Source organism: Thalassophryne amazonica, chromosome 9, assembly GCF_902500255.1.
Source record: "Thalassophryne amazonica chromosome 9, fThaAma1.1, whole genome shotgun sequence".
Classification (NCBI taxonomy): Eukaryota; Metazoa; Chordata; class Actinopteri; order Batrachoidiformes; family Batrachoididae; genus Thalassophryne; species Thalassophryne amazonica.
Genome location: NC_047111.1, coordinates 82,558,006 through 82,579,353, shown reverse-complemented (window position 1 = coordinate 82,579,353; position 21,348 = coordinate 82,558,006). Strand labels below are relative to the sequence as shown.

General features: G+C 40.3%; 1 protein-coding gene across 4 annotated transcripts in view; it reads left to right on the top strand.

The window, feature by feature from the left end:
• LOC117517525 (sodium/potassium/calcium exchanger 3) overlaps positions 1 to 21,348 on the top strand; it is a 110,392-nt gene that overhangs the window by 40,769 nt on the left and 48,275 nt on the right. For all 4 annotated transcript variants that reach the window (XM_034178569.1, XM_034178568.1, XM_034178570.1 and 1 more), the window contains 5 exons: positions 11,167 to 11,243; positions 11,419 to 11,493; positions 11,579 to 11,663; positions 20,921 to 21,024; positions 21,116 to 21,190. In XM_034178569.1, the coding sequence (XP_034034460.1) occupies positions 11,167 to 11,243; positions 11,419 to 11,493; positions 11,579 to 11,663; positions 20,921 to 21,024; positions 21,116 to 21,190 (416 nt within the window). The remainder of the gene's footprint in view (positions 1 to 11,166; positions 11,244 to 11,418; positions 11,494 to 11,578; positions 11,664 to 20,920; positions 21,025 to 21,115; positions 21,191 to 21,348) is intronic.

The window sequence follows — 21,348 nt, the reverse complement described above, 5'->3', positions numbered from 1 at the left end:
TCCAAGACATATTCAGTTACTTGAAAATGTTCATATATTCATCCCCTGACTTGTCTGAAGGAAATTGGCAATAAAACTGATTATTCAGTTATTATATCAAAGCGTTCCATTACTTATGCAAGCTATCATCTTGGCTTTTATATTTTTAATTACATTTTTTTTAGAGATTTGCTTTTAGTTTGAGTTGAAGTAAGATAATTTAGAATTTTTTTTATGTTTTGTATTTTTTTGTATTTGAAATGGCATAAGCAAAATGTGTGAAATGCCAAGTGTTCCAATATTTTGGAGGGCACAGTATGTTTCATTATGCATTATTTTGTATTTAAATTTGTTTCATTTCAGTTAATTTTTAAAACAGCTAAATTTGTTGGGAGGAGGTCATGCAGTTCGCTTATTGTTTTGTTTCCACCTCTTTTAACCAGCTCTTCCACAAAACATAATTGGCTCAACCTTACTATAACCAGGTATGAGAATCGCCATTAAAAATGCTCCCTCTGTTGTAAGATAAAAATTTTTGTTTGTTTGCTTCAGTCACACTACTAAATTTAACGGTTCTATGGGACAACTGAACCAGCACATTTTAGGGAAAACAAATTGATTATTTAGTAGAATAATCCAAACAAGCAAACACTGGTGAAAATGTGATCTCTTCACACATGTAGCCCTTTGTTTGTTTGTTTTTTATTAGTAAAAAAGAAAAGACCCCTTGTTTGTTTTTTATTAGTAAAAAAGAAAAGAAAATGGAATGCACAGTTTACATTTAACATGCAGGCAGACAGGGGTGTGCTTTCCCACATGCATGAAGAAGGCTGCACAAAAAATTACACTTTAGCAATTAGCATACATAATGGAGCTCGTCCCATTGCTGTCTCCTCCTTAGGACCATATGGCCTCCTCCTATGACTTGCTGATCCTGCAGTGTCTAGTATCAAATCTCATATCTCTAATCACCAGGGACCTTGTCTTAAACCATGCAGTCTGTTGTTCCCATTGAGCCCCTGTGCAGCGTGCACAGTGACGCCTGCAGTGTGCATGTAGTGTGCTCGCCGGCACAGTGTTGGCTCACACTGTTGGAGTGCTATAAATAGCTTCATGCTCCCCACTATGAATTCATCTTGCTCTGTTCAGTGTTATAAATTACAGCTGCAGCACAAGCTCCAGTCTGTGTTTTGTTGTCCAAAAAAAAAAGATGAGCTGCTGTTCACAGTTTTGTTCAGGCAGGCACACAAAGCAGCTGCTACTTTCACTTCCTCCTTCACTCACTGATATTTGAAACTCTACCATGTTTGAAATGGACAGCAGACGATATCGAAGAATTGTGCGAAAATAATTTTTTTAAAGCTAACACTCAAACATCATATTTCATTGAGAATAAAATAAATGATGACAATCAGACAGCTAAAGTAAACTTTACAGTCTGTTTTTCCACTGTTAAGTGACTGCTGATGTATAATGATTAGAGCTGGAACACACTGTCACATGCTCTAAAGCGTCTTAATGATACTCACAGGAAAGCATATCTCCCTCTCACCCCTGCAGGGCAAAGGCTATGTACACCACTGATGTGTAAATTAGGATTTAGTACACTCCTATTTGCACCACCCTCATCTACACAAATTTAATGTATAATATTAAATGCAATATGGCTGCCTCTGCTCTTCCTGGGTCAAATTTGAAAAGCCTTCTCATAAAGTTAGATTTCACAGCTAAATATTTGATCCAAACTAGCAATATTTTGAAGTTTCTTACTGCATAAACTACCCACACATCCCTAAATGCAATATGGCTGCCTCAGGTGGTGCATATTGCATGATATGGATGCGTAATGTACACCAGGTGGTGCAAATTATGCATCCGTATCGCCCAATATGTACCACATGGTGCATATTCTGCATCCATATCTCGCAGTATGCACAACCCGGCATGTATATAGCCAGTCTGCCCCCAACCCACCCACTGGAGGTGGGTTGGGGGTTAGTATGTGTGTTCCTCATGCTTAGGTCCTCTGCCAGAGTTCCGGGAGCTTAAGGGCTCTGCACAGTATCATAGCTGTTCATAGGACTACACTGTTCTGGACAGAGACCGCTGATGTTGTGCTTGGAATCTGCTGGAGCCACTATTTCAATTTAGGGGTTACAGCTCCTAATTCTGCCATTACCATGGGGACCACTTTGAGCTTTACCTTCCACATCTGCTCCACTTGCTCCTTCAGCCCTCGGTACTTCTTGATTTTCTCAGGCTCCTTTTTTCTGATGTTTCTGTCAGCTGGGATCGATCACAATTGCGTCCTTCTGTCCCTTGTCAACCACCAATATGTCTGGTTGGTTGGCCAGCAGCTGCTTGTCTGTCTGGAATTTGAAGTCAGCGGTGTCTCCTATTGTAACTTGGGGACTTCTAATTGGTATGCAGCATAGATGTTCCTGTACACTACTCCTGAGATTTGGTTCTGCCTCTCAGTGTACCTTGTCATAGCTTTCATCTTCCATCCTGCAACTATCTGTTGGGCTGACTCTGGGGTGCATTTGCACAGCCTGCAACTTGGATCCTGTCTGCTGTGATAGACTGCTACCTCTATGGATCTGGTACACTTTGGCCCTGCTCTTGTGCCGCTATGATCAGAGCCTCTGTACTCTCCTTTATTCCAGCTTTTTCTAACCACTGGTAAGAACTCTTGACACTGCTTCCTCGGTCTTTCAACGGTACCTCCAGTGGAGGGGCTTGGTCTTCCATGATACCTCCTGTTCCTTATCACAGTCAGTCTTCAGAGACTCAAGAGTACTGGAAACCTTCATGGATTGTGAGTTTTCATGTCTTAATTTTAGTATGTACAAAAGTATAGTATGAGGTGTAGTATGAGGGCGGGGGAGCATGGTCATGCCTTGTCCCTGGTACACCTAGAAAAGGGACTGCATTTCTATAACACTTTTCCATGTTGCAGATGCTCAAAGTGCTTTGCAATGATTCCTCACGTTTGCATCCCCAACCAAGGTCGGTACTCACTTTTTCTACAACTGGGTGCACTGAGACAGTGCAGATTAAGTTTCATGTCCAAGGACACAAACAACTAGCATGCACAGAATCTATATACACCTTATTTAATCTATGAAGAGAACTCTTCTCCAGTGTATCTGTCCCTACTTAAGGTGGACTGTGCTTGATCCAGGTACGTGGATGTCATAATCAGGATGTCAAAATGAAGAGAACAGTCGCTGTGATGCGAAGGCCAATGTTATTGAATTGTTGAAACCAACACTTTTGTCAGCAGCTCTGTGTGTTGCTGCTTGAATATTTTGTTGTTTGGGGTTCACAGTCATAAATTTGGTATCGTGTTTAGGGAAATATTGTCTCCATTTGTGTCATGTTTTTACTGAGTCATAATGGTGCCAAAGAGACACCAACAGACGTGCATGTTTCATAACACAATTGCATGTCTGAAAACCTGATGAAACGGTCAGCAGTAGAGAGGGTTGGCAGTCGCTTCTTTTCAGAATGAGACAAATCTGAGCCTGCTAAAATGTCAAACAAAACCTTTTGAAGTAAACAATGTAACTTTTTATTTCAAATAAACATGCGTACAACTATCTGACACTTCAGCCCTTCACATACACTTGTCTGATTTATGTGAAGACCTTACTGTTCATAAATAATTAGACAAGTTGCACTTCTGGTGCATTATGTCCTGCCAACATGCTGATGTGGAATGATGTCCAAAGTGGGACATGTTGTGTGTCTGTCCATGGAGGCCCACTGATATTAGAAGTAATAGGTTGAGCCAGTTTGAAAAGTATCCATGTAACTGTACCGGAATATTCCTCTGTTAGATACAAAACATAAAGCATCTCCTCCACATGAGGTACCAGTGTGAGCGTGAACTTTCCACGTGTGAGCGTGAACTTTCCACCATTCAGCACTGCTGAGGTTCCCAGAAGGATGATGTCATCCTCATTAGTGTTAAAATTAATACACAGAAATTGAACAGCTCCTGCACTCCCTGAGAGCCAACTACTCAACAAAAATATAAACGCAACACTTTTGGTTTTGCTCCCATTTTGTATGAGATGAACTCAAAGATCTAAATCTTTTTCCACATACACAATATCATCATTTCTCTCAAATATTGTTCACAAACCAGTCTCAATCTGTGATAGTGAGCACTTCTCCTTTGCTGAGAAAATCCATCCCACCTCACAGGTGTGCCATACCAAGATGCTGATTAGACACCATGATTAGTGCACAGGTGTGCCTTAGACTGCCCACAATAAAAGGCCACTCTGAAAGGTGCAGTTTTATCACACAGCACAATGCCACAGATGTCGCAAGATTTGAGGGAGCGTGCAGTTGGCATGCTGACAGCAGGAATGTCAACCAGAGATGTTGCTCGGGTATTGAATGTTCATGTCTCTACCATAAGCCGTCTCCAAAGTCGTTTCAGAGAATTTGGCAGTACATCCAACCAGCCTCACAACCGCAGACCACGTGTAACCACACCAGCCCAGGACCTCCACATCCAGCATGTTCACCTCCAAGATCGTCTGAGACCAGCCACTCGGACAGCTGCTGAAACAATCGGTTTGCATAACCAAAGAATTTCTGCACAAACTGTCAGAAACCGTCTCAGAGAAGCTCATCTGCATGCTTGTCGTCCTCATCGTGGTCTTGACCTGACTCCAGTTTGTCGTCGTAACCGACTTGAGTGGGCAAATGCTCACATTCGCTGGCGTTTGGCACGTTGGAGAGGTGTTCTCTTCACGGATGATGCGAAGGAGATGTGTTGCACTGCATGAGGCAAATGGTGGTCACACCAGATACTGACTGGTATCCCCCCCAATAAAACAAAACTGCACCTTTCAGAGTGGCCTTTTATTGTGGGCAGTCTAAGGCACACCTGTGCACTAATCATGGTGTCTAATCAGCATCTTGGTATGGCACACCTGTGAGGTGGGATGGATTATCTCAGCAAAGGAGAAGTGCTCACTATCACAGATTTCAACTGGTTTGTGAACAATATTTGAGGGAAATGGTGATATTGTGTATGTGGAAAAAGTTTTAGATCTTTGAGTTCATCTCATACAAAATGGGAGCAAAACCAAAAGTGTTGCGTTTATATTTTTGTTGAGTATATGTTGTTAATATCATGTGTTGAATGTGTATTAATTTAGAGTTATCATCTTCACAAGGATGTGTGTTCATACACAGACAGTGTATTGACATCATGACATACTATGTCCATACTGATGAGACATAAAACATTTCAGCTGTTATTTGTCTTTCAGCTGCCTCCAGTTGTTTGGGGTCACACAGCAGATCAAGTACAGATCTGCTTTTGGATTTGACATGTTCTGTGCCAGATGCCCTTCCTGATGCAACTCTAGTTCTATATGGAAACACACACAGCACCTGGTGTTCCTCCACAGTCTCCCAGCCAAGATCTAATCAGGAACTAGTCTGGTTCCCTTCTGAGAGCTGTCGGGATCAGGTGTACACAGAGCAGACTGGATTCTTAAAGACTTATCTCACTTTGTTTTTTTTTTGTTTGTTTTTTGCACAAAAGTGCTCATCATACTGTAATTTAACCAATGTCTTTTTGTTTCTTCCCCTACTCCTCCCAAAGTGGATTATGGTCGACCCCAGAATTGACCTTTGTTTTTTTTGTTTGTTTGTTTGTTTTGCAAAAATCAAGATAAATTCGAGTCAGAGGTCAGATTTAGTCTTCCCTCCTCCTCCCTCCTAGGCACCAGTCTTGGTACACATCTTGAAGTGGATTCTGGAATGGTCCAGGTGAGGTCAGGTTTTTCAAAGGTCAGTCTTTGATGTCAAGATCACTGGAGCCATATGTCAATCCCCCCCCCACTTCCAATTTGCACCAATGTTGCAGACATATAAAGGTGTGTTCCAGAATTGCCCAGTCAGGTAAAATCCTGCCAGAGGTCAATCATTGGGGCCAAGGTCAAGTCTGCTTCTCTGTTTGTTCATCGACTCCTCCTTTTGCTGATTTCTCCCAAACTTGTTATGTAAGAGAAGGTCGGCCCCAACATTGCACTTATAGAATTATTTTGAAAAAAGTCAAGGAATTTGATGTTCAACCTGATATGGACCAAAAGTGGCATACACGTAGGTATCCCGGTAAGCAGTGTTGGACACAGTTCCGATAATCTGATAACCGATAATTATCGAAGATAATATTTTCATTATCGGATTATCTTTTTAGATAACTTTAAAAACCATTGTTGGACTAATTATCTTCCGATAAATTTTTGTCTGATAACTTTTAGACCGATAACATAGTAAACAAAGCTGAACAGCGGCAAACATTTTTAAAATTTAAAATCAGTTGAGCACCTACCTGTTAAAAGTTTCCTAACAGATGTATCATTCCACCCTCTGCAAACAGAATAGAGCTGCTTCCAGGAGAAACCACTCTATCCTCTGCAGGCAAAGGAGAACTGGTCACAAAAAAAAAAGAATTATTTCCTTTAATACCATACTGATACGCTGGCAATATCACCCAAGTCATCCTGAGGCATACATTTTTAACTTATGGTTCAAATTTTAACCAAACTAATTTTGGACAAGTTATTTAAAATTACTGTCATGTCTGAAGTTTTATAAAGTGAAAATATCAGATATATGTTTTAGTTTTAAAGTAATGTGCTAATTTTTAAGGGTTTAGTGAGCACATGCTGTACCCAGTAGTGCATTATCAAATCAAATCAATTTTATTTATATAGCGCCAAATCACAACAAACAGTTGCCCCAAAGCGCTTTATATTGTAAGGCAAAACTCATACAATAATTACAGAAAAACCCCAACGGTCAAAACGACCCCCTGTGAGCAAGCACTTGGCGACAGTGGGAAGGAAAAACTCCCTTTTAACAGGAAGAAACCTCCAGCAGAACCAGGCTCAAGGAGGGGCAGTCTTCTGCTGGGACTGGTTGGGGCTGAGGGGAGAGAATCAGGAAAAAGACATGCTGTGGAAGAGAGCAGAGATCAATCACTAATGATTAAATGCAGAGTGGTGCATACAGAGCAAAAAGAGAAAGAAACACTCAGTGCATCATGGGAACCCCCCAGCAGTCTACGTCTATAGCAGCATAACTAAGGGATGGTTCAGGGTCACCTGATCCAGCCCTAACTATAAGCTTTAGCAAAAAGGAAAGTTTTAAGCCTAATCTTAAAAGTAGAGAGGGTGTCTGTCTCCCTGATCCGAATTGGGAGCTGGTTCCACAGGAGAGGAGCCTGAAAGCTGAAGGCTCTGCCTCCCATTCTACTCTTAAAAACCCTAGGAACTACAAGTAAGCCTGCAGTCTGAGAGCGAAGCGCTCTATTGAGGTGATATGGTACTATGAGGTCCCTAAGATAAGATGGGACCTGATTATTCAAAACCTTATAAGTAAGAAGAAGAATTTTAAATTCTATTCTAGAATTAACAGGAAGCCAATGAGGAGAAGCCAATATGGGTGAAATATGCTCTCTCCTTCTAGTCCCCGTCAGTACTCTAGCTGCAGCATTTTGAATTAACTGAAGGTTTTTCAAGGAACTTTAAGGAAAACCTGATAATAATGAATTACAATAGTCCAGCCTAGAGGAAATAAATGCATGAATTAGTTTTTCAGCATCACTCTGAGACAAGACCTTTCTAATTTTAGAGATATTGCGTAAATGCAAAAAAGCAGTCCTACATATTTGCTTAATATATGCATTGAAGGACATATCCTGATCAAAAATGACTCCAAGATTTCTCACAGTATTACTAGAGGTCAGGGTAATGCCATCCAGAGTAAGGATCTGGTTAGACACCATGTTTCTAAGATTTGTGGGGCCAAGTACAATAACTTCAGTTTTATCTGAATTTAAAAGCAGGAAATTAGAGGTCATCCATGTCTTTATGTCATAAAATTTTATGGTCAACAGTATGAAAAGCAGCACTGAGGTCTAACAGGACAAGCACAGAGATGAGTCCACTGTCTGAGGCCATAAAAAGATCATTTGTAACCTTCACTAATGCCGTTTCTATACTATGATGAATCCTAAAACCTGACTGAAACTCTTCAAATAAACCATTCCTCTGCAGATGATCAGTTAGCTGTTTTACAACTACCCTTTCAAGAATTTTTGAGAGAAAAGGAAGGTTGGAGATTGGCCTATAATTAGCTAAGGTAGCTGGGTCAAGTGATGGCTTTTTAAGTAATGGTTTAATTACTGCCACCTTAAAAGCCTGTGGTACATAGCCAACTAATAAAGATAGATTGATCATATTTAAGATCGAAGCATTAATTAATGGTAGGGCTTCCTTGAGCAGCCTGGTAGGAATGGGGTCTAATAGACATGTTGATGGTTTGGAGGAAGTAACTAATGAAAATAACTCAGACAGAACAATCGGAGAGAAAGAGTCTAACCAAATACCAGCATTACTGAAAGCAGCCAAAGATAATGATATGTCTTTGGGATGGTTATGAGTAATTTTTTCTCTAATAGTTAAAATTTTATTAGCAAAGAAAGTCATGAAGTCATTACTAGTTAAAGTTAAAGGAATACTTGGCTCAATAGAGCTCTGACTCTTTGTCAGTCTGGCTACAGTGCTGAAAAGAAACCTGGGGTTGTTCTTATTTTCTTCAATTAGTGATGAGTAGTAAGATGTCCTAGCTTTATGGAGGGCTTTTTTATACAGCAACAGACTCTTTTTCCAGGCTAAGTGAAGATCTTCTAAATTAGTGAGACACCATTTCCTCTCCAACTTACAGGTAATCTGCTTTAAGCTGCGAGTTTGTGAGTTAAACCACCGAGTCAGGCACTTCTGATTTAAGGCTCTCTTTTTCAGAGGAGCTACAGCATCCAAACTTGTGCTCAATGAGGATGTAAAACTATTGACGAGATAATCTATCTCACTCACACAGTTTAGGTAGCTACTCTGCACTATGTTGGTATATGGCATTGGAGAACATAATAAAGAAGGAATCATATCCTTAAACCTAGTTACAGCACTTTCCGAAAGACTTCTACTGTAATGAAACTTATTCCCCACTGCTGGGTAGTCCATTAAAGTAAATGTAATGTTATTAAGAAATGATCAGACAGAAGGGGGTTTTCAGGGAATACTGTTAAGTCTTCAATTTCCATACCATAAGTCAGAACAAGATCTAAAGTATGGTTAAAGTGGTGGGTGGACTCATTTACATTTTGAGCGAAGTCAATTGAGTCTAATAATAGATTAAATGCAGTCTTGAGGCTGTCATTCTCAGCATCTATGTGGATGTTAAAATCGCCCACTATAATTATCTTATCTGAGCTAAGCAGTAAGTCAGACAAAAGGTCTGAAAATTCACAGAGAAACTCACAGTAACGACCAGGTGGACGATTATGGGTAGGATAGGGTAATCTCAGTACGTTCACGACACGACGAATGCATTTCAGACACTCTGTTCAGGCTCCACGGACAACAGCATTAAACTCTAGTGCCTAAAACTCTCATGAATATATTCTCTGGGTTTATAGACATTGTTATTGTGTTTGCGTTTGTTAAATTCCATGCATCTTAAATGTAGCAGACACTGATTATCTGGAATTTTGTTTTGGCAAGTTTTCAAGGCCTTTGCTGCCATCTACTGGCCAGTAGTGTTCATGGCAGTTCATGGCAGTATTCGTCCTGAAGCTGAGCAGACACTGTATGCTATTTTTAATCACTGTACTCGGTTTCAGTTCAAATTGTACAACAGAACCGCACGGTGTAAAAGTTCAGAGCGCCCGATTATTTTTCTCACACACTGTACGTTCAAAAACCACACGTCGAACTCGTGTTTCCAGAAGCAAAACGTAAGCTTTTTTTTTTTCAAACTTAATTTACAAAAACTCTTGATGGGAGATATCAAATTTAAAAACAAAACAACAAAAAAAAACATTACAAGACAGCTCTGCTGTGTTTGCACATGCACAGTAGCGAGCAGTTGGATGCTTGTTGCTCTTCAGCAGCAGGATACCCTCACGACGGCCAACCAGAATAATATCAAACAAGTTTGATTTTCATTCGACCATACGATCGGCGATCAGGAGGTGGTCGTGAGATGTTAAACGCAGGTTGTTACTCCATGTACACTACACGATGCAGGATGCACGATTAACCTGAAACTCGGTCCAAAAAATTCTCGCACGAATGAAAAATCATCTGAAAAAGGGCCAAAACTTGCACAGTGTAAAGCCAACATTTATGTGTCAAGACAATATTGAGCGCACGTTTTACAACATCATAAAAACGTGCGCACATCATAAAACGTGCGCACAGCACTAATAAAATGAGCGCACATTCTCTCCTCATGCAAAAAAATTTGCGATGACACTTCCAGGGCTCCGTAAAAATGCCTGTTTTTACAAATAAAAAATGGAATATTTTACAAAAGCACATTTATCTGTAAACACCAACACACGACACACGTCACATTAACGTGTTGGTTTACATAATGAATGACTGAACCAATCAGTGTTTAGCAGAGGCACTTTTACCCAGAATCCTTTGTGATCTGTCTGTGTTTGTTACAAAACCTCAGAATTAGTGCATTATTCAACAAATGACAGAATTGACATTACTGGAGTTATTCTATCAGTATTCACACCAAACCATAAGTCAGCATGACTTTATTTTCCAAGACCTCCGCCTGACCGGAGCGTTGTGATTGGTAGAGAGCTGGCTTTGTGGCTGCTCTCAGCTTGCTTCTGTGCTGGAAGCCGTGTACTAAACAAGAGCTTCCAGCAGGAGGCAGGATGTTCAAAAATAGAAGTGCGGGCTCATTGTTTGGGTCTGTTGTCGCTTTTGATGCTTCCAAAAGCAATTGTGGTGTTAAAACTCAAATTCAGCTTGTTAGTAGTTGCAAATGTAGCAGAGACAATACTGGAATTTATCGGTTATCTGTAACTTCCAATACATTTGGGTGGTTTATCGGTTTATCTTTATCAACGATAACTTTTCAGTTATCTGATTATCTGTTATCAGAGTTAATTTTTTGGCTATCTGTGGCCACCACTGCCAGTAAGGTCACCCAGAGGTCAGTTATTTGAGTGAAGGTCAAGGTCATTATAGATAAATATTCTTACTGTCTTCATGCCCACAGGAGTTGTTACCTTACTTTTAGAAGAAAAAAAACTTTGTCTGTGCCTGCACCCATGTCCTTCTGTAGCCATCCATGAGTTTCCAGAGGATATCTTCACTAAGGAGCAGAGGAAGAAAGGGGCGGTGTTTCTGCACGTGCTGTGTGTGAGTGCTTCATAAAAAACTCGTTTTATTTTCCTTCTTTACTGAAACCCTTGAACCATCACTCATTATCACAAGGTGGCACAGAATATTAAATATCCGGAGTTACTTAAACTTCAAAAACACATTTGTCTTTAATGTGTGACATGTATCTGACACTTAATTCTGTACTATCCAGGCCATCTACATGTTCTACGCTCTGGCCATCGTGTGTGACGACTACTTTGTCCCCTCACTTGAGAAAATATCTGAGGTGAGAAAATGTTTCGAACCTGCTTTCAGATCTCATTTTCTTTAGAATTTTGAGCAGTTGAAAAGTGAAGCTTTTTGTCTCACAGAACTTGCAGCTCAGTGAAGATGTGGCTGGAGCGACTTTTATGGCCGCAGGGAGTTCTGCTCCGGAGCTTTTTACTTCCCTCATTGGTGAGCAGCGCAGACGAATAACACTGCGCCCCAAAGGTGTGGCGGTTGAATGTGGACCTGGACCTCCTCTGGATGTGGCCCTCAGCTGGTTCAGATCATTGTTGTGGTCAATAACAGTCTGTAACACACATACAGGACAGCCAAATCCGGGAAAGGTTCAGTCCCTATGGAGGCAGTTAAAGTTTTGAGCTGCATGAAACATATTTTGCATAAATAATGTGCTGGTTATAAAAAGCGTAGATAGTTGCCTCATGGGAATTTTTACACAGCTTTTTAAGGCTGTCTGTGGTTTTATAAATGCTCTTTTAAATATATGATATGGTTCATGTTTATTTTTCATGAGCTGTTTTATTTATAGTTTGTAATTTTTTAATATGAATTCTTATATGGATTTGTTATAGAAAAAAAAATGTAAACTAAAAAAGAACTGTCAGGGCCTTAATTTAATGGAACTGTTTCTGCAGCACTTACTGTGATCACATTTGTTCCCTGATCCAGAGAAGGTGTCTTTGATTTGAGATTTGTATCACACTGAAGTGGATTTTATTTATTCTCACAATTTGTGCAGAAATATCAGGATTAGGATTAAACATTAGGTCTCTCTCTTCTAAGTCCCTGTTGGTAAATGATATAATAATTGATCAACATATTGATTTATTCTGCCTTACAGAAACCTGGTTACAGCAGGATGAATATGTTAGTTTAAATGAGTCAACACCCCTGAGTCACACTAACTGTCAGAATGCTCGTAGCACTTGCCGGGGCGGAGGATTAGCAGCAATCTTCCATTCCAGCTTATTAATTAATCAAAAACCCAGACAGAGCTTTAATTCATTTGAAAGCTTGACTCTTAGTCTTGTCCATCCAAATTGGAAGTCCCAAAAACCAGTTTTATTTGTTATTATCTATCGTCCACCTGGTCGTTACTGTGAGTTTCTCTGTGAATTTTCAGACCTTTTGTCTGACTTAGTGCTTAGCTCAGATAAGATGATTATAGTGGGCGATTTTAACATCCACACAGATGCTGAGAATGACAGCCTCAACACTGCATTTAATCTATTATTAGACTCTATTGGCTTTGCTCAAAAAGTAAATGAGTCCACCCACCACTTTAATCATATCTTAGATCTTGTTCTGACTTATGGTATGGAAATAGAAGACTTAACAGTATTCCCTGAAAACTCCCTTCTGTCTGATCATTTCTTAATAACATTTACATTTACTCTGATGGACTACCCAGCAGTGGGGAATAAGTTTCATTACACTAGAAGTCTTTCAGAAAGCGCTGTAACTAGGTTTAAGGATATGATTCCTTCTTTATGTTCTCTAATGCCATATACCAACACAGTGCAGAGTAGCTACCTAAACTCTGTAAGTGAGATAGAGTATCTCGTCAATAGTTTTACATCCTCATTGAAGACAACTTTGGATGCTGTAGCTCCTCTAAAAAAGAGAGCTTTAAATCAGAAGTGCCTGACTCCGTGGTATAACTCACAAACTCGTAGCTTAAAGCAGATAACCCGTAAGTTGGAGAGGAAATGGCGTCTCACTAACTTAGAAGATCTTCACTTAGCCTGGAAAAAGAGTCTGTTGCTCTATAAAAAAAGCCCTCCGTAAAGCTAGGACATCTTTCTACTCATCACTAATTGAAGAAAATAAGAACAACCCCAGGTTTCTTTTCAGCACTGTAGCCAGGCTGACAAAGAGTCAGAGCTCTATTGAGCTGAGTATTCCATTAACTTTAACTAGTAATGACTTCATGACTTTCTTTGCTAACAAAATTTTAACTATTAGAGAAAAAATTACTCATAACCATCCCAAAGACGTATCGCTATCTTTGGCTGCTTTCAGTGATGCCGGTATTTGGTTAGACTCTTTCTCTCCGATTGTTCTGTCTGAGTTATTTTCATTAGTTACTTCATCCAAACCATCAACATGTTTATTAGACCCCATTCCTACCAGGCTGCTCAAGGAAGCCCTACCATTATTTAATGCTTCGATCTTAAATATGATCAATCTATCTTTGTTAGTTGGCTATGTACCACAGGCTTTTAAGGTGGCAGTAATTAAACCATTACTTAAAAAGCCATCACTTGACCCAGCTATCTTAGCTAATTATAGGCCAATCTCCAACCTTCCTTTTCTCTCAAAAATTCCTGAAAGGGTAGTTGTAAAACAGCTAACTGATCATCTGCAGAGGAATGGTCTATTTGAAGAGTTTCAGTCAGGTTTTAGAATTCATCATAGTACAGAAACAGCATTAGTGAAGGTTACAAATGATCTTCTTATGGCCTCGGACAGTGGACTCATCTCTGTGCTTGTTCTGTTAGACCTCAGTGCTGCTTTTGATACTGTTGACCATAAAATTTTATTACAGAGATTAGAGCATGCCATAGGTATTAAAGGCACTGCGCTGCGGTGGTTTGAATCATATTTGTCTAATAGATTACAATTTGTTCATGTAAATGGGGAATCTTCTTCACAGACTAAAGTTAATTATGGAGTTCCACAAGGTTCTGTGCTAGGACCAATTTTATTCACTTTATACATGCTTCCCTTAGGCAGTATTATTAGACGGTATTGCTTAAATTTTCATTGTTACGCAGATGATACCCAGCTTTATCTATCCATGAAGCCAGAGGGGACACACCAATTAGCTAAACTGCAGGATTGTCTTACAGACATAAAGACATGGATGACCTCTAATTTCCTGCTTTTAAACTCAGATAAAACTGAAGTTATTGTACTTGGCCCCACAAATCTTAGAAACATGGTGTCTAACCAGATCCTTACTGTGGATGGCATTACCCTGACCTCTAGTAATACTGTGAGAAATCTTGGAGTCATTTTTGATCAGGATATGTCATTCAAAGCGCATATTAAACAAATATGTAGGACTGCTTTTTTGCATTTACGCAATATCTCTAAAATCAGAAAGGTCTTGTCTCAGAGTGATGCTGAAAAACTAATTCATGCATTTATTTCCTCTAGGCTGGACTATTGTAATTCATTATTATCAGGTTGTCCTAAAAGTTCCCTAAAAAGCCTTCAGTTAATTCAAAATGCTGCAGCTAGAGTACTGACAGGGACTAGAAGGAGAGAGCATATCTCACCCATATTGGCCTCTCTTCATTGGCTTCCTGTTAATTCTAGAATAGAATTTAAAATTCTTCTTCTTACTTATAAGGTTTTGAATAATCAGGTCCCATCTTATCTTAGGGACCTCGTAGTACCATATCACCCCAATAGAGCGCTTCGCTCTCAGACTGCAGGCTTACTTGTAGTTCCTAGGGTTTGTAAGAGTAGAATGGGAGGCAGAGCCTTCAGCTTTCAGGCTCCTCTCCTGTGGAACCAGCTCCCAATTCAGATCAGGGAGACAGACACCCTCTCTACTTTTAAGATTAGGCTTAAAACTTTCCTTTTTGCTAAAGCTTATAGTTAGGGCTGGATCAGGTGACCCTGAACCATCCCTTAGATATGCTGCTATAGACGTAGACTGCTGGGGGGTTCCCATGATGCACTGTTTCTTTCTCTTTTTGCTCTGTATGCACCACTCTGCATTTAATCATTAGTGATCGATCTCTGCTCCCCTCCACAGCATGTCTTTTTCCTGGTTCTCTCCCTCAGCCCCAACCAGTCCCAGCAGAAGACTGCCCCTCCCTGAGCCTGGTTCTGCTGGAGGTTTCTTCCTGTTAAAAGGGAGTTTTTCCTTCCCACTGTAGCCAAGTGCTTGCTCACAGGGGGTCATTTTGACCGTTGGGGTTTTACATAATTATTGTATGGCCTTGCCTTACAATATAAAGCGCCTTGGGGCAACTGTTTGTTGTGATTTGGCGCTATATAAAAAAATTGATTGATTGATTGATTGATTTTTCCTGTCAACTTTTGCAAAACTACCACCATCCAGGAGGTGTCAGCAGAGTGTAATTTAAAACCAAAGTAGAGTTTTGTTTTTTTATTTTTCTGAGAAATTAAAGGCTGTTTGACTTCTGGCGATTTTTACAGCTCCAGTTAAGTTCTTATATTTTCAGCGCTATCATATATTGCAACACAATTTCTAGAAATTCCACAAAGCTGCCAACACCTCTAAGACTGATGTTCTGTCATATTTGTGCTCATTTACAATTGGAGACTGTTAGGAGTCATCACAGTAATTTCATCCATTTCCATCTCACCCTGTTCTGTGCATCTTCCTCTGTCACACTAACCACCAGCATGTCCTCCCTCACCACATCCTGTTGGCTCCGTCGTTAGCATCCTTCTCCTTGTATACCCTAGGTACTTCCTCTGCATATTTCCAAACTCACTCACCTCCGAACTGGCCTGCCTCTGCTGTCCCTAATCCTGTCCATAATCCCTAATTTTTATTCCTAATCCTGTCCATCCTCATCGCTCCCAAATAAAATCACAGCATCTTCAGGTCTGCCTCCTGATGTTTTCTGAGCACCACTGCCTCTAAGCTTTACAACGTACAGTGCGTCTGGAAAGTATTCACAGCACTTCACTTTTTCCACATTTGGTTATGTTACAGCTTTATTTCAAAATGTAGTAAATTCATTTTTTCCCTCAAAATTGTACCCACAATACCCCATAATGACAACATGGAAAAAGTTTTTTGACACTTTTGCAAATTTATTAATAATAAAAAAAAACTAAGAAATCACATGTACATAAGTATTCCCACCCTTTGCTCAGTACTTTGTTGATGCATCTTTGGCAGCAAGTACACCCTCAAATCTTCTTGAATATGATGCCACAAGCTTGGTGCACCTATCTATGGGCAGTTTTGCCCATTCTGCTTTGCACCACTATGATGTGCGCACGTTTTATGATGTTGTAAAACGTGCACTCAGTATTGTCTTGACACATAAATGTTGGCTTTACACTGCAAGTTTTGGCCCTTTTTCAGATGATTTTTCATTCGTGCGAGAATTTTTTGGAGGAGGTGATGGTCTAGTGGTTAAGGTGTTGGGCTTGAGTCCAGAAGATCATGGGTTCCAATCCCCGCCTGACTGGAAAATCACTAAGGGCCCTTGGGCAAGGCCTTTGCCACCTATTGCTCCCGGTGTGTAGTGAGCACCTTGTGTGGCAGCACCCTGACATCGGGGTGAATGTGAGGCATAATTGTAAAGCGCTTTGAACGTCTGATTCAGATGGAAAAGCGCTATATAAATGCAGTCCATTTACCATTTAGCACCTCTCAAGCTCCATCAGGTTGGATGGGGAGTGTCGGTGCACAGCCATTTTCAGATCTCTCCAGAGATGTTCAATCAGTTCAGGTCTGGGGTCTGGCTGGGCCACTCAAGGACATTCACAGAATTGTCCTGAAGCTATTCGTTTGATATCTTGGCTGTGTATTTAGGGTCATTGTCCTGCTGAAAGATGAACCGTCACCCCAGTCTGAGGTCAAGAGTACTCTGGAGAAGGATGTCTCTGTGCATTGCTGCATTCATCTTACCCTCAATCCTGACTAGTCTCCCAGTTCCTGCCGCCGAAAAACATCCCCACCACACGATGCTGGCACCACCATATTTCACTGTAGGCAGTTTGCATTGTTTCCTCCAAACATGACACTTGGCATTCACACCAAAGAGTTCAATCTTTGTCTCATCAGACCAGAGAATTTTGTTTCTCATGTTCTGAGAGTCCTTCAGGTGCCTTTTGGCAAACTCCAGGTGGGCTGCCATGTGCCTTTTACTAAGGAGAGGCTTCTGTCTGGCCACACGACCATACAGGGCTGATTGGTAGTTTGCTGCAGAGATGGTTGTCCTTCTGGAAGGTTCTCCTCTCTGCACAGAGGAATGCTAGAGCTCTGACAGAGTGACCATCCTGACCCTTCTCCCCCTATCGTTCAGTTTAGATGGCCGGCCAGCTCTAGGAAGAGTCCTGGTGGGTCTGAACTTCTTCCATTTATAGATGATGGAGGACACTGTGCTCATTGGGACCTTCAAAGCAGCAGAAGTGTTTCTGTGCCCTTCCCCAGATTTGTGCCTTGAGACAATCCTGTCTTAGAGGTCTACAGACAATTCCTTTTGACTTCATGCTTGGTTTGTGCTCTGACATGCACTGTCAACTGTGGGACCTTATATGTAGACAAGTGTGTGTCTTTCCAAATCAAGTCCAATCACCTGAATTTACCCCAAGTGGACTCCAGTTAAGCTGTAGAAATGACTCAAGGATGATCAGTGGAAACAGGATGCACCTAAGCTCAATTTTGAGCTAAAAGGCAAAGGCTGTGAATACTTATGTACACGTGCTTTCTTAAATTTTTGTTTTTGTTTGTTTAATAAATTTGCAAACATCTCCAAAAATGTTTCTCACATTGTCATTATGAGGTATTGTGTGTAGAATTTTGAGGAAAAAAATCATACATTTTGGAATAAGGCTGTAACATAAAAAAATGTAGAAAAAGTGAATAGCTTTGAATACATTCCAGGTGCACTGTACCTGCTCACTGCTGTTTTAGAAACTCCCCATTCACACTTAGATATATTTCTGTCACAAATTATTCCTCCAACCCTTGTCCACCCTCTTTAATCTGCCTATATTTTCTTCACCTCAGTTCCACATTCTTCATTATTTTCAATAGCTGATTCTAAACATTTAAATTCATCTATCTTCACAACCTCCTTGCAGCTGTGCTATTTCTCTGTGCTCCCTGTCATTCACACACATTTACTCCGGCTGGCTCTTCCTCACTTTAATTTTTCATTCCCCTTCTCTCCAAAGCATATCTCCATCTCTCCAGTCAAGTCTCAACCTGCTCTCTACATTAACTTGCTCTCAACATCGTAGTCCAGACTCCTGTCTGAGCTCATCTGTCCATCTGTTCATCGCTATTGCAAACAAGAAAGTGCTCAGAGCCAATTCTTGATGCAGTTAAGAGACCAAAACTGCAGGGGTGTGCAGGGAATTTCTGCGGAATCATGGATTTCCACTGTTTAGTGGTGTAACCGATAACATGGTTTGCCACACATGTGAACTATGGATTAGTTGCAAAATTTACACAAGTGTGATTTTGTGTCATGTGACTTGATTTTAAAGTGATGACTGCATTAATTTTTATGCAGTTGCAGTAAAAATCACTGTCTGAGTGGAAGAAATGCCACAGCTATGGACTCACACAGCCTGTAACAAAAATGAAAACAGCCTCAAGAAAAGAGGAGCTCTGCTGCCTCATCCTCTGCACAAACAGACTCAAGCACTTCTGAATCCAACCACAAAAAATAAAACAGGTACTTTTACTACTGTGCAATGATAGGCCTATCATTGGCGACAGATGAATATTATTTACTGGATTGTCGCAATTTGTAACTTTGCTAATAAATACTCAGACTGCTGTATTTCATAAAATGTTCTCATATCTTCTCCTGAAAGCCTCAGGAAAATTTGATTTATTTCTCTAAAATGCAGAAAAATGTATTCTGAGCCTTTATAACCCTTCAAAGTGCGCCCCACCAACGCAGGTCCTGGCCTCCCAGACTCACAGTGTACTTTTCCTTTGATTTCTCTGTTTACTGATGAATCACATTCCTGAAACAGGTTTAAACAAAAAATTACATATTTGATGTAAAATGTCTTGCAAAAAATAATGGACAATTTAAAAAAAAAAAAGATGAAAAAAGTAAACACTGTACTTCTTACTGGAACATTTTCATGAGTTGTAGCTGGAGGTGGTAGATGTGCAAACATGTACAGTAGTGTTCAGAATAATAGTAGTGCTATGTGACAAAAAAGATTAATCCAGGTTTTGAGTATATTTCTTATTGTTACATGGGAAACAAGGTTTCAGTAGATTCTCACAAATCCATCAAGACCAAGCATTCATGATATGCACACTCTTAAGGCTATGAAATTGGGCTATTAGTAAAAAAAAAAAGTAGAAAAGGGGGTGTTTACAATAATAGTAGTGTGGCATTCAGTCAGTGAGTTCGTCAATTTTGTGGAACAAACAGGTGTGAATCAGGTGTCCCCTATTTAAGGATGAAGCCAGCACCTGTTGAACATGCTTTTCTCTTTGAAAGCCTGAGGAAAATGGGACGTTCAAGACATTGTTTAGAAGAACAGCGTAGTTTGATTAAAAAGTTGATTGGAGAGGGGAAAACTTATACACAGGTGCAAAAAATTATAGGCTGTTCATCTACATTGATCTCCAATGCTTTAAAATGGACAAAAAAAAACAGAGACGCGTGGAAGAAAACGGAAAACAACCATCAAAATGGATAGAAGAATAACCAGAATGGCAAAGGCTCACCCATTGATCAGCTCCAGGATGATCAAAGACAGTCTGGAGTTACCTGTAAGTGCTGTGACAGTTAGACGCCTGTGTGAAGCTAATTTATTTGCAAGAATCACCCGCAAAGTCCCTCTGTTAAATTAAAGACATGTGCAGAAGAGGTTACAATTTGCCAAAGAACACATCAACTGGCCTAAAGAGAAATGGCGGAATATTTTGTGGACTGATGAGAGTGAAATTGTTCTTTTTGGGTCCAAGGGCCGCAGACAGTTTGTGAGATGACCCCCAGACTCTGAATTCAAGCCACAGTTCACAGTGGAGACAATGAAGCATGGTGGTGCAAGCATCATGATATGGGCATGTTTCTCCTACTATGGTGTTGGGCCTATATATCGCATACCAGGTATCATGGATCAGTTTGGATATGTCAAAATACTTGAAGAGGTCATGTTGCCTTATGCTGAAGAGGACATGCCCTTAAAATGGGTGTTTCAACAAGACAATGACCCCAAGCACACTAGTAAACGAGCAAAATCTTGGTTACAAACCAATAAAATTAATGCCTCGCAGATGTGAAGAAATCATGAAAAACTGTGGTTATACAACTAAATACTAGTTTAGTGATTCACAGGATTGCTAAAAAAGCAGTTTGAACATAATAGTTTTGAGTTTGTAGCGTCAACAGCAGATGCTACTATTATTGTGAACACCCCCTTTTCTACTTTTTTTACTAATAGCCCAGTTACATAGCCTTAAGAGTGTGCATATCATGAATGCTTGGTCTTGTTGGATTTGTGAGAATCTACTGAATCTACTGGTACCTTGTTTCCCATGTAACAATAAGAAATATATTCAAAACCTGGATTAATCTTTTTAGTCACATAGCACTACTATTATTCTGAACACTACTGTAAATAAAAACTCAGTCCACCCTTAAACAATATTTTCTTATGTGAATCTAAATGAGGCCAAGTACGGAATGGGAGAAAATATCATTTGAGTCCTGTGCGTCAACCCCCAGGCGTCTTCATCACTAAAGGAGACGTTGGAGTCGGGACTATCGTGGGCTCTGCAGTCTTTAACATCCTCGTCATCATCGGTCTCAGTGGCATCTTTGCAGGGCAGGTAGAAAACCTCCTGAAAGTTTCACCATCTTCTCACAGTGAATTCACACCATCATACAGCACACTCACTTCCTTTTAACATTTCTCCACAGACGGTGGTTCTGACCTGGTGGTCTCTGTTGAGGGATTCTCTCTATTACATCCTCTCTGTGCTGGCACTCATTTTGGTGAGACGTGGTTTAATCAGTATTAGAGCTCAAATAATTAGTAACTGAACTGTTTCTCAACAGGAGAAAAACGAAAATGATGTGTGATGAATTAAGTGGATTCACATCAGTCTGCAGCCAGCGGTCACTAGCGAGAGATGCTTTGGGTGTCAACATTG